The sequence below is a fragment of the Magnolia sinica genome, chromosome 6 (genome assembly GCF_029962835.1).
Source record: "Magnolia sinica isolate HGM2019 chromosome 6, MsV1, whole genome shotgun sequence".
NCBI classification, from domain to species: domain Eukaryota; kingdom Viridiplantae; phylum Streptophyta; class Magnoliopsida; order Magnoliales; family Magnoliaceae; genus Magnolia; species Magnolia sinica.
In genome coordinates, this window is record NC_080578.1 from 85,451,899 (window position 1) to 85,466,711 (window position 14,813).

The 14,813-nt window shown below is 40.3% G+C and overlaps 1 protein-coding gene across 1 annotated transcript; it reads right to left on the minus strand.

Annotated features, from left to right (window-relative positions):
• Positions 1-1,041: 1,041 nt before the first annotated feature.
• On the minus strand, positions 1,042-14,497 carry LOC131248979 (small ribosomal subunit protein uS19). Its single transcript, XM_058249515.1, has 4 exons — positions 14,340-14,497; positions 14,117-14,262; positions 13,629-13,686; positions 1,042-1,499 (listed from the first exon to the last, which is right to left on the minus strand). Exons 1-4 carry the CDS (start codon positions 14,340-14,342, stop codon positions 1,251-1,253), a joined length of 456 nt encoding a protein of 151 aa, XP_058105498.1. The 5' UTR covers positions 14,343-14,497; the 3' UTR covers positions 1,042-1,250.
• Positions 14,498-14,813: the final 316 nt, after the last annotated feature.

Sequence of the window (14,813 nt, forward strand, 5' to 3'; positions counted from 1 at the left end):
GCAGATGCAAAGACCAAATGGACCATACCGCATAAAATATTGGGAATTGAATGCTCACCATTAAAAGCTTCATAGGGCCACAAAAGTACTGGATCAAGCTGATAATAGTGTTTTCCCTTCAACCAGGTCAGATTCACCTTATGAATGGGTTGAATGGCATATAAATATCACAGAAACTAATTACTCAAAAGTGGGCCACACACCAAGAAACATTGAGATTGAACGCCCGCCATTGAAAACTTTGTTGGACCCACAAAAGTTTCATATCAGACCTTATGAAGAGGTTGGATGGCAATATAAACAGTTTCAATGGTGGGCACTACCATTTTCATGCAGTGTTGCCCACTTGAGTTGTGGAGGATAAGCCTCGTTCATGGGCTTGTGTTAACATCATCTTGCTTAACTGATGTAGGCCAACAATCCAATATTGATCCATATTGATCATGCTACAAATGTATCAATCACAGGAAAATTAAAGAGATCATACTACAAATAGCAGCATCATTAATCTAGACCATCCATCATGTGGACCCAATGACTTTAATTACCCATCCTCTCAAAAACATCACGTTGCATGAATATTGGTGTAAAATCCCATTCTGTTTTTTAAATCCTTGCAATGCTAGGACATGCAGGAATTTAAACTGTTGCGATTCTATGCCTTCTGCGTATCACATTCAGTATGCACAAGTGGGGCTAATTCAGGACAGACCAATCTGCCTTTTGCATATCACCACAACGCACCAATCCCTGCTATAGCCTTTAACTCAGGCAAACATCTGAGCCATGAATCACGTGGACCTAGCCCAAAAACCAGGCCAGACAACTCATCAAGTGGACCATTTGTAATTTCATCAAGCTTTTGGCTTTCATATCCACATGAACAAACTGATTACTTAATTGAACAGACTGGCCTTTAGGCACGTTCATCCAAGCAGCAGAGTCCACATTGTGCATGGTCTAGATGTTCCACACATGATGTGGAAATGCATGTGAATTGGTAGGTCCATTTTAGAAATAATAATATCTACCTAACACTGGTTTATGAGAAGATGGTAGTGATTGAATTGTCCAGAGATACAAAGCTTCTAAGAATGCAACCGTTTTACCTTGTAAAGAGTAGTTGGAAAGCCAAAAAAAAGAGAGAGAAAAACAGAGCATACTGTGCCATCAACGTCAGTTAAAATCCCTCATGGAAAAAGAGTAGAAACCCTAATAAAACCTAAGTAAAACTGGAGAAATAAAGTCTCTCACTTGAGAGGAATGAACCTCGAAGAATGGGTGGCACCAATACCGGGCCTTCCATGCTTCACCGGCTTGTAGGAGATGGAGAACTCTGCCAAGTAATGACTGATCATCTCGGGCTTGATTTCAACCTGGTTGAAGGTCTTCCCATTGTATACCCCGATGATGCTTCCAATCATTTCGGGCACTATGATCATGTTGCGGAGGTGGGTCCTAACTGGCTCAGGCTTCTCGCCAGGTGGAGCCTCTCGTTTCTGTTTCACATTAACAAACGCTACAATCAATGGTGAAGATCCACAATGTCTTCCTTTAAAATAATTAATCATGAAAGCATTACATCCATTAGCAAACAGATAAGCTGGAGGAAAATCTTGGAGGGAAAAAAGCCCCCCACTAAACTGTGATGAGTTGCACTAGAAAGTGTTTATAAATATCAAAGAGATGGTGTTATCTGTGAGGTAAACTTGTAGCATAAAAACTAAGATTTTAAGTTATAACTTATAATGATGCTATGTACTAGTTTCACTGAATGAATGGCGAATGATCCTATATACTAATTCCCAATGATTTTTAGTAGTCCAGTCATCAAACTGGACAATACATAGGTCTAAACCATTCTTCGTTGTTCACTGATCCAAAACAAGTACTGATGATTGGATATCCTAACCATCCATTCAATGGCCCACAAACTTGATGGCACAGACTAGTTGTAATATGAAAAGATCTAAACTTGGTTATCCATCTGGTTTGATCCCCCTTGGACTGGTAATGACCGTTAAGGATCACCCAAACTACAAGGAAATGAGTGCCTTGCCCGAATGCACTCACATTACAAGAGATATCCCTAGTAACCTCCCCATGGGTTCCTGCCGAACTGAAACTTCCCACACCTCCAACCCCTCGTGACCAGACGGCGTGCACAACCACCACCTAAAGCAGCATCGCTTAATTCTTATCCTCTTACAAGGCAAGGTGGGCAACTAAGGGTGCAAGAGTTACCCATAGCCTACTCGAACAATGCTTCAATTAAATTGAATCAAAGCAAAAAGGTCCTAGCACGTGATAACACTCACACCATAGGGCACAAAAATATTAGGCATACGTGAGACTACCTCAAAGGACGTTGTTGCAATCAGAGGCGGTGGCAACAAAGCTTGGTATTTCTATCCATTGGAGATCCTTTGGGTGTAAAATGCTTGTGAAAATCCTAAAATCTCTTAGAACGGTCTCCAACAACTTAAACTCCCAAGATAAAATTGGCTTTTCCAAGACCTTTCCTCTCAAAGGTTCAGGGTAAGGCAATTTTACATAGGCCATTCCTTGCGCACTCATAGGATCATGGACCCAACTTGAAATTTTCTAAAACTGCCTTAAATGGCATAGCATCAATTACAATTACTTTCCACATGAAAACTATGGAAGTTCATTAGAATATGAATAGGCTACCTAAAAAGAAGAGAAGCCCATCGGAAAATGATGAGGCTTTGTGGGAATAGCACCCACCATTAGCATCTCATTGAAGAACGGACACCACCATTAATGAATAGCAATAACTCCCAATACGTCTGGAAGTTAATTAGTCATGTCTCCCTTAGGGTCCTAGTGCATCTCTATTGTCATCTCCACCCCTGACTTTGGTAATCATCTTAGCAGTAGGATCGAGAGAAAACAACAACTTTGCTTCCATGGTGGTTGTGACAGTGGACTACCCTTTTTCGTATTCAATTGTCCCAACTCTTAATGATCAAGGTCCATTGAAGTAATTGTGTAGATTTGTCTCAATCATTCGCTTTTCCATGTATAGCCCACTTTGGCCTTCAAATATGCAAAAATTTTAGAATTAACAACGTGCACAATGAAATAATGGAAAATGCTGAACCAGCACTGCCCCATACCAAAACCAATTGCAAGGAAATTCACAAGTTGACAATAGTGGTTAGATCTCGTAGGCTTCATAGCATAAATTAAGATTTCCAAATTTCCTGAAGGGCCCAGAAACAACATAGGCAAGTTACTACAAAATTAAACAATCCCCAAGTAGGGACATGTTTAGCACCGAGGTCGATTCCAAAAAGATAAACACCAGCATTTTCATACCTAGATGGTCAACACACTACTCTGATCACTGATAGTGACAACAAGAGGACCACAGCAAAATAATGGTCCCAAGTAACAAGGTAGGAGAAACATAAAAGAGAGAACAGCTTCAATGACTTTTCTAGCCTGTACACACAACATATTGTTCATTATTGATTATTGCATTATGGTATGGTACACACTACACATTGATTATTGATTGTTTTTAACTTATTTGAATCATAGAGTTGTGCTTTAATTACATAGATTGATTAGATTCAAGGAGTCCATTAATGACATCATAGTTAGGAATATCAATGGGTTGGGTTCGAATCTGATCTTATGGTACATGTACCCAAGATAACCAGACTGGGTCTTGCCGGCCCAAGTCTCATTCATGAAGACTCGATCATGTTAGGCATCCATCTGATCTTTAAATCAAGGTTTCTATCTGGTTCGGATCGAGAGCATTTCCATGATTGGGCCCACCCTGATGAACAGATAAGATCTCATAGACAAGCCACTTTGACGCGTGTTGTATAAATGGCCTCTTCTGTGCATGTGTCTTAGGAAACCTTATTACATTACTAGAATAATCCATATATTTGTGCATGTTTGTGTAAGTGTGTGTATGCAATACTATCACAATTAATTGGACTGGCCCAAACACAACTTGACCCGACCAGACCCGATTTTAACTAGGTCGAATTGGTGGACTTAAATTCAACTCGACTGCACGCATATTTAACAGGTCTTAGAAGGGAAGACCAAGACCCGATCTGATTCCTTGACAAGTAAAATAAAAAAATAAAAATAAAAAAGTGGACTCAAAAGCCATATAAGCCTCGTTGGTTCCATTGGGTATCTGCTGATCTGTAAACCCATTGGCAGCCCTAATTTTAGCATGTCAAGTGCATCAGTTCAACTAGTGACACAAAGACATTTGACTTTGCATGCCTTGCTAAAGGTGTTTACAACCAGTGATGGGCTTGGGTAGTACATCAATAAGGCTGTCATGGTACTGGATGGTTGCTTAAGCAATATGGCAAGGTCTCAACCAATTACAAGGGGTATCTCACGTCAATACATGTGTGCATATACATTTAGAAATGGCACATCAAACAAGGTCACGGTGAAGGAATGGTCTTCAGTCAATTTAAGAGCATATACTTACAGTCTTTCTCCTAGGCTTTAATGCGCAAAAAGTATGCGCCTACTATTTCTCTTCAGATATTGTAGCCTTTGGATGATATTCCTTAAGTTGTTCCCCTTCAAAAGGTAAGATTTGATTTTTGTTGAAAAGTTTTAATTTTTATTACCACTTTCGATTCACAACTCATCCCAAGAAGGGTTTAAATGAATCAATGCTTTTAGAAAGTAGTGTCACTTGTGTAAGCTCATATTATATTCAAGCCTCTCAAGATGAGCATGTAAACATGTTCATCATGTGATCATAAAGATATAAGCCAAATCATATTTAAAGCAATTGAGAGAGATCATGAACTTGCTAAACTACTAGCCGTTCAAGGGAAAAAAAAAACATGGAAGAAGATGCAAATCCTAAAAATTCCAAAGTTACTTGCCCTAATACCACTCTAAAGCAAACTCTAGGAGAGGATGAAGGGGGTTCCAAATCCACGCTCCCAAACACAATCAAATCCAGGGTGTTCTGAAGCAAGGGGGTTCCAAATCCACGCTCCCAAACAGGCCCTAGAATGCATTGTGTAGGATCCTCATGGGCAATATGTATAGAGATTACTTGGGTAAGTGACCCTACTTATAGAGCATACTTGGGTACGTGTACCCACTTACTTACCAAGGGTATAGAATTCTAAAACTTTTGGAAAATGGAGGCCCTAGAATGCATTGTGCGTGGGATCCTATGTATAGAGCTTACTTGGGTAAATGACCCTACTTATTTACCAAGGATGCTATCAATGCCCTTGGTAATAAGAGATGTCTAGAGTCATGACAAATTCACGCTCTTCCCTTATTAAGGTCACAAACCACCCATCCTCCACTAAACCATCACCTTTAGATCATATGGGCCCCATGAATTGGAACATAAACATCTACAACTGGTCATATACCATTAGCAACAAGTTATAAAATCCTTTACAGAAGGAAATAAAAACATGTTTAGAATTTTCTTTTAAAAGACTTTACAAAAAATTAGGACAAAGGATGATGGCATGTCAGCATGAATAATTGGGTCAATTGTCAATAGTGTATCTTCAGTGATGATTAATCTTCAAGAAAAGACTAGCTTGTAGATTCCTATCAAGTTCAAAGTGCATACACTTCCACTTTCAAGAGATCCATTCAGAATAGCAATTTTAACATTTAACTATCAGATCCTGAAAGAATAACGTTTAAATATTGCCAACAAAAACCCGAATTGATTTTTGCATGGCAACCAACAAAAAGATTTCCTCATAATCAATAGCCTTCCTTCTAACCTTTCACCACTAGCAAAGCAATACACCAAAACCCCTTTTTCTCTTGTGGAAACTTGATAAATAAAGAAATCAGTAGTAGTCCGTACCCCTTTCATCAGTCTAAGCAAAGTAAATGTTAACAATCTCAATGTTCTCTTCGTAAATAGTGTCTATGGAAGCTGGGTTCAGAAAACCTTAGATTCATATACCTCTTCAAACACAAAACTATCGTTTCTCTTTAGAGCCAACTTGAATTGACAGTATTAATTTTAAACACAGTACTATCATTTCTCTTCAAACCAAAAAGGGAATTGATTTAAACATGGTGAACAGCAAAAACTTTCCTTATGATTAAAAGCTTCCTTGTAACCTTCCACCACAATTCGAGCTATGCACGAGAATGAGTTATCTTATAGATCTTTTTCAACATAATTCAAAACTAATTGGAAAACACGGAATTGATTTATACATGGATCCATCTCCATCGTTTCAGACACCACATGGAACACTTCTCCTCGGCAAAGAAAGAAATCAAGAGCTGTTTGTATCCCCTCATTGCGATAAACATGGTAATTGTAACAATCTCAACTTTCTCTAGGTTTACAGTGTCTATGGAAAGTTAAGTTCAAAAACATTAAGTTCTTGTACCTCTTCAAACATAATACTGTCATTTCTCTTTCATTCACCCTCTAGTAAAACAGCATTATACAATCCACATCTCTATGACTTTGATTATGAAAAATGTGCAAAGCACTGTAAGTTATAGTATTCCTAGTTGCATTTAGTTCCACTGAAGCACTTGGACTGTCCAATCCATTGATCTAGACTGTTCATCAGGTCCAAAACACATTTGATGAGCAATCATGCAAGTGTCACAAACAAATATTAACTATTCGGTCAATGGTCTTTAATATGTACAATCCCAATCATTTACAAAAAAAAAGAAAAAAAGAAAAAGAGAGAGAGAGAGAGGTCTAATCAACAATTTGATCCGTCTATTTGTTAGAGGGCAACAAGGATCAAGTTGTATCATATCAGTTACATAACGGCCACCATTATATGATACGGGATTGTATTGGGGCCACTTGAAAAATCAATGCCATAATGGTCAACTGCACCCGTAACAATCAAAAAACGACCATTTTTTTATAAACACCACTATTTCTCCCTGCTTTTCCACTTCTTTTGGTTTTTACTTTTTTCTAAACTCCTTTCATGCTATTTCTAACTATCATGGACAAGTTTTTGCAGAATAAAACACTTTATTTAAGCGATTTGGGTGAATCAAAGCTCCGTGGGCCACTTTGGAAATAATTTTAAAAAAGAAGTATTCGTTTTTTTACTGTCTTGCTAGAAACAAATTGAATGAAGATTAAATCATCCAATCAACCACATCTTGGTAGATTTGTAGTCAATTTGGTGATATTTTTAAACTTTTGGATAAAAGTGTTGTTCTTTACTTAAAAATGCCCAATTTTTTTATGCGGTGTATGGATGATTCCGATGAGATGAGTCGATGTATATATCCATACGTTGATTTTGGATTACTGATAGCATTGATGAATAGTGACTTTTTCTTTTTAAAAAATGGGCAAAAAATATATTTTTTGAGTAGTTGTTCAACAAGCACAAAAACAAGCCATCGTAGTATCATCATAGAGATAAAAGGCCAAGAAGAGAGAATTGTAGGTTCCTTATAATTTAACTTTTCACGAGACTACAAAAAAGTGTTCCCATTTGCAGGAACGCTGATGCAGAAGCAAACTAAGAGTCGGATAACCAGCTCCACCTAAACGAGCAAGTACATTTCTTAATTGAGTACTTGTCACGAAGATCTTCTGCCTTTAGCTTTTGGTTTTCTTACTTGCAACTAGCAGCAGCTCGACTTCAGTGTTTTCCACCTATCGGAGATGAGGTATTTATCGAATGAGACGATGATCAAACAAGACTTTGTTAGGTTTGGGTGGGAAGTTGGGTCGACTTTATCATATTCAGTTGGAAGAGTTTAGGTAAGACTTTCAAATTGACTCTCAATGGAGAACTGAGGCTATTCAAGAAGAATTGCAACAATTCCCCAATTCTAACGAAGCAAGTCGGTCTTGCTATTTAGACCTGCTATTCTTCATGCAATCGATGCTCTACCAACATATAACAACCTCCTATTGGGACATCCATGTCTAATCCAAGTGGTGTCTTCACCACGTTCCACCCACTCTGAAGAGTGATTGGTGCTGAACTTCTTAAGCAAACCCTCATGTCAAGCCTGGCAAAGTGGAACCATTAACTATTGATTGTAAATTCCTGAATAGTTCTTGGATTTAGATTTAGATCCCCTTGTTTCCTTAATGGCCTAAGAAAATCAAATTGATACACGACTAACCAATAGAGCTTGTCACCTTCGGGTTCAGGTTGTGGTGAATGGGTGGCAAAAACCGAATTTGGGGCATGACAAAATGGGCCATGATTACTTTTAACATATATTTGAAGAGATGGAAATAACGCAATAAATGTGCCTCAAAAAACAAGATTGCAACGAACCCATTAGGTATGTAAATTTTATGGGTCCCACCATGATGTATGTGTTGTCCATCTATGTTTCCAGCTCATTTTAGGGCATCAGCCCAAAAATGACAAATTGTAAGCTTAGGTGGACCACACCATGGGAAACTATGGGATAATGACATCCACCGTTAAAATGAAATTTTGTGTAGGGCCCGCAATGATGTGTATATTTCATCCAACCTATTCAAATGGTCAGAAAGACATGAATGAACCAAAAATATAAATATCAGCTTGATCCAAAACTTTTATCGCCCCTAAGAAGTTTTCAATGATAGATGTTCAATTCTCATTTTAGCTTCTATGTGGTCCACATATGCTTTGAATTTGCCTCATTTTTTGGTTCATGCCCTAAAATGAGCTGATTAAACAAATGAATGATGTGGATCAAAGACACATCGGTGGGCCCCATGAATTTTACCTATTTCATTCTTCTATTCCTCAATTTTAGTGAAATTGTCATGTCCAAACACCACTTGCTTGAAATCCACGTGGTAAATAATTATTAGTAATTTATAGGAATTTACCATTTACCCTGGTTAAACAAACACACCCTAGGGTTATCAATGGGTATCCAAACCAGCAGGCACCCAATAGAGCCGGCCGTATTTTTGATGGGTACGGGTCCCATTTATTGGACCCGTTAAGAAGCCGGGCAGATCATGGGTCTAAACTTTCAAACCGAGATAAAAATCGGGTATAGTTGAGTGTCACGCCCTAAACTCGGGAACCGGGCTCACTAAATTATCGACCACCGAATTCGATACCAACAGCCTCCGTAGTACCCGATTATCGGCTCCCAGCTCCCATACGCCAGCTTTCGATCCTGGAACCCTATAAGGAGGATTTTCATGTTGAAATTTTTTTAGTAAAGGAGCATAACCAAAAGAGTACCCGAGTCACAAAACAACATCACCACATTTCCACTGATAAAATCTTTGAGTACAATGCTATAAAGGGAAATACAAGATATAATCAAGAACTCAAAAGAACATTCTCATGCTCCCAGCTCAATGTTGTTGATAAGCCTTAGCATCACCTGAAGCGTAAATAAACGTGCGCGAGCTATCTACGAAGCTCGGTAGAGTGTTTGTGTGCGAGCACAACGCATATGGCAAGAATACAGATATCAAAGTATGCGAAAGAAAATGGAGAGCTAAGCTACCAAGTCCATGAATGTTATTAGCCATACCAAGGCTATGCAATGCAAGGCCTACATGGTCGAATGAAATATGCTAAAGATGCAACGCAAACACGTTAATCCTCAACTAGTCCACTTATTAGAACAGTTCATCACTGGAAACATCACCAGGGTCTAGCACACTCCACCACTAGTTGTCGCCCATCGCGCGCACGACCAAGTTAGTGGAAAAGACCTCACTATCCACCTCGTCAGTGGTATGCCAATGCCCAACCGACTTGTCGATAGCGGACCCATTTCACGAGCCGATCAGACTCAACCTAGCTTACAGCCCCCTACCCTCAGGCAAATAAAGTCACACCTTTTTTCCAACCAACCTCAACACATTGGGAGATGCGGCTAACTGGTATTTGGCACTCGGGCGCTCATGTTAATCACTCGTTCTCGATGTTAAAGCATCATACTGGTACCACAAGGGTTTAGGGACTTTCGCCTAAGGACATCCATAGCGCCCAAATGCTAGAATAGATATTTTCGATATCTAATCCAGCCATCCACAATATGCCTGTGGAGGCCACAACCCCAATGTCGCTAAGGTGTAAAAGTAATCACAACATACAATGCATGAGTCATATTGTCCAAGTCATGCACCAAACTTGCACATACGTACAATCATGTGGAGCGACCCTATCTCATATAGAGTCCCCTAAGCGTCTCAAGCTAAAGGGCATATGCTATGAACAATTGCCATCACAACAAGCATACAAATGATGCGTATGGGCATATAAATGGGCATGATATCATTACACTAACCATGTTATCAATGTCCTATCAGGCCAAGTACACTAGCATGTTACCAGACATATCATGAGATAATCGGCCTTAATTGGCACATCATATATAGAGAGCGAGACTCGAACGGCAGACACCACCAGGGGCTCGAACATCAGGCTGATCCGAATCTCACGCGGATCGCACCAATGGAAACTAGACCTCTATATTTCTAATGATGTCTGTCGTTCGAGTCCAGCTCTTTGTATATAATGTACCAATTACGGCTGATTATCTCATGATATATTTGATAGCATGCTAGTGTATTTGGCCTGATATGAAACTGATAACATGCTTAGTGTAATGATATCATGCCCAATTATATGCCCATACGCATCATTTGTATGCATGTTACAGATGACGATTGTTTATATCATATGTCATTCAGCTTGAGACACTTAAGGGACTATATGAAATAGGGTGGCCTGACATGATCGCGCGGTATGCGCAGGTTTGTTGCATGACTTGGATAGTATGACTCATTCATTTCACATCATGTCATGATCACTTATAAACCCTAGCAACATTGGGGTTGTGGCCTCCACAAGCATATCGTGGATGGCCGGATTGAATACCAAAAATATATGTTCTAGCACTTGGGGGCTATGGATGTCCTTGGGTGAAAGTCCATAAACCCTTGTGGTACCAGTAGGATGCTTCAACGCTGAGACCAAGTAGATAACATAAGCGCCCGAGTGCCAAATACCAGTAGGTGGCGTCTCCCACTGTGTCGAGGTCGATTAGAATTGGGTGTGACCTCGTCCGCCCGATGGTAAGGGGTTGCAAACTGGGTTGAGTCGAAACAATTCGTAAAGTGGTTCCATTATCAACGAGTCAAGTGAGCGTTGGCCTATCACTGACGAGGCAGATAGTGAGGTCTTTTCCACTCACTTGGCCGTGCACGCGATGGACAGCAATCAGTGTTAAAGTGTACTAGACCCTAGTGATGTTTTCAGTGGCGAACTGTTCTGATATGTGGACTAGTTGAGGATTGGCATGTTTGCATTGCGTCTCTAGCATATGACATTCGGCCACATAAGCCTTGCGTTGCATAGCCTTTGTATGGCTAACACTATTAATCTTCTTGGCAACTTAGCCCTCCATTATCTTCCACATACTCTGATATATGTATTCTTGCCATATACATTGTGCACGCACACACGCACTCTACTGAGCTTCGTAGGAAGCTTATGCACATTTGTCTACGCTGCAGGTGATGTTAGGGCGTATCAGCAGCATTGAGCCTAAAGTATGAGCTTGTTCTTTTGAGTTTTTGATTATATTTTGTATTTCCCTTTCGAGCACTATACTCAAAGATTTTATTAGTGGATATGTGGTGATGTTGTTTTGTGACCTAGGTACACTTGTGGTTATGCTCCTTTACAAAAAAAAAAAACCCTAAAAATCCTCCTTGTAGGATTCAAGGATTGAAATCTAGCATATGGGAGCTAGGAGCTGGGAGCCGAGAATGAAGTACTACGAAGGCTATCAGCACTGAATTCGGCGGTCGAGAATTTAATGAGCCCGATTCTCAAGATTGGGGCGTGACAGTTGAGTTCAAGTTTGGTCCTTATGACGGACACAATTACAGTCGAGCCTAGTTCGGATTCATGTCAAGTCCGCTTATTTTAACAATTTTTTATTATTTAAAAGATAATAAAATTTTATTAAGAAAGAAGGCTAAAAGCCAGCAAAAATAAAATATATGCCATAAGAATATCACAATCCTTCAAGCATGAGGCCCATTTCGAAATCACCAACAATTCCTTTCACTACAAATAGCTCATAGAACTGCCATGAAGACTAACCGTCATACTATCCTACCTTGCCTCCATGCCAAGCCAAGAGGAGCTCTTCAATTTTCCCCAACATTTGCCCATGTGGCCACGTCACATTGAAAATATATTTAATAATAAATTTTATTAAACATGTATTGTTTAAAGAAGGTTTCATATGCCAATCACATGCAAGAGCCTATTTACATATCAACATGTTTCAAAGCGGCACGTGTGAGATCTAATCCATCAATCAGATGGACCTAACCATGAAAATGCTCACAATGGGTGCCTAATGGGAAACCGAGCACAATCCAATCTATGTCTAGATCTTTGAGAACCGAGGTACAGGTACTATAGGACCCACACCAAACTCGACCAGTTGACAACGCTACCAAATATGGATCGGGTCAGACTCGAGTTCCCCTTGGATACGCATCAAGTCTTGTGACCCTGGCGGACCAGATCTCGAAGGCGCGTGGAATGTTGGCTTGTGTGTCTAGTTTAAAGGTGTGTAAAGAAAATGTGTGTGGTCACACATGCTACGCTTTTTCAATAAACATATTACTCCCCTCTCTAAATTTCAGCCTGTGTTCCAACTCTCGAAGAGTTTAGCATTACTTTCCTTTTGAATATTCAGTTGGTGTTCTACCTTTCAGGGAGGTTTGCTAACTGTATGCACAAGTGTAACTTTGCGCATCTACCACAAGCGTGTACAAGATCTTATCTTCGCAACAAGTGGGCCTCATGGTTTAGATCTTTAGATTGAAATTCAGGCTTTTTTTACTTTTCCATTCAACATAATTTACAAATCAAATGGATGGGTACAAATTTTTGGAAGCTGTCCATTTATCTTGTACATTGTGATCCGCCCAAGGAGTGAACTGGGCTGCTAGAAGATCTAACAAGGTGTCACATAAAATGGAAAGCTCAGATGTTAAACACAAAGTTCTAAATAGGTGACATGTGCTTATGTGGCTTTGTCGGGTTTCACAGGCATGTGGCTTTGCAAAATCCTCTCGAAAATCTCTCTTAATACAAACATGATTCACGACATTGAAGACCTAAATATTCGTGTTGTGGCATTAAACGTCCTAATGCAACATAAGGTGTATAACAGCATGTATAGCATATTAATCAGGCACCCAAAACCCAACCTGACCAGACCCAGATTCTAAACAGGTAGAAAGTGGTGCACCCAAACCCAGCCAGAAGAACCGTTTAGTTTATGATTGGATCGGGTTCCTTGGGTACCCACTGACAGCACTGACCATGCAAGGGATCCAGATCATAACCATGTATACAGCACCTGCATGTTTAGATCAAGAGCAAGCCTTCCACTCAAACCAACAGCGATAATTTTGGACAACAGACACACCAAGGTAGGGCCCACATGTTAAGTAGTCCAGATCACACCCATGCATCCAGTGCATGTGCTTTTAGAAAAATTACAATATTCTATACTCAGAGATGGAGAGAGACACGAAACCCGTAACAAGAAAATGATGGTAAAACAGAAAATAAAATGAAAATTTAAAATTGAAGGGGAATAATCACTATTACCGCCTTGCGCAGTTTCTTGATCAAAGCCATCGGCTTCCGCTTCAGACCACGTTGAAACCTGCAACAAACACATGAAATGGAAAAACAAATTAAAGAGAGTGATAAAAGAAAACAGAAAGAAAAGAGAAAATATATATATTGGTTTCTGAGAATGTGGGCATTGTCACAGTAGCGGTTGGATACAGGCGGGCCACGTTTCAAAGATTCAAACCGTCCGTCGAGTTGGACCCAACGCGAATGAACCCTGCCCCAAAATCATTCCCCCAATTGGAGATCTCATCAACACGACCCATAGACTTATCTCCCAGTGAACCTGAATCAATTGGAAAAACCATCATATGCAGGTCACTGATCGAACGGTAAGAATTGAGGGTATTTCAGGACCAATGGGTTGGATCACCGGCAGATTGCGCAGCCAGTATTGATCTATCGAACATTAGAGTATATCTGGCATGTTCGGGCGTAGTGATGGTGATGTGGAAAAATACCTTCTGCGGGCCCGAGCATGGAAAAGCTTGACCAGCTCATCGGTAGACATGTCGAGCAGCGCATCCAAATCCACGCCTCTGAAGCTGAACTTCTTGAACGTCCTCCTCTTCGGCTGCCCTGGAGCCACGTCAGCATCCACATCTGCCTGCGGGGAAGAGAAGAATAAGATGAGACCACCATTGATGGAGATGGATAGATCTTTGAAAGAGGGGCGAGGCCCACCATGGCCGGAATGGAAGGATGTAGATTGGAACCCTAGTTCCTCTCGAGATGGATGTCTGGAGCGCGAGGGAGGGAGAGGCAGTGGCCGCGGTTAGGGTTAGGGATTTTGGAGAGGAGGAGGCACAGCGTCTTTTATTTGCTGGGAGAACTACCGTGCACCTCGGGAGACGTAGAGAAATCTGCGCCCGCTATTGAGTAATGCGCTAGGAGCCCTTCGATAGGTAGACAGCCCTAAGCTCTATGGGGCCTACATGATGTATGTGTTATATCCATTCCGTTCATCCATTTTAATAGCTTGTTTTAGGGCTTGATCCCAGGCATAAGTAGATCCGAAGTTCAAGTGGACCATACCATAAGAAGCATTAGGGATTGAATGTCCACCATTAAAAAACTTTTTGGGGCCACATAAGTTTTCGATCAAGCTGATTTTTTTTTGTTGTCCATTGATCTAGGTCGGACTCAGAGTGGTTGGAT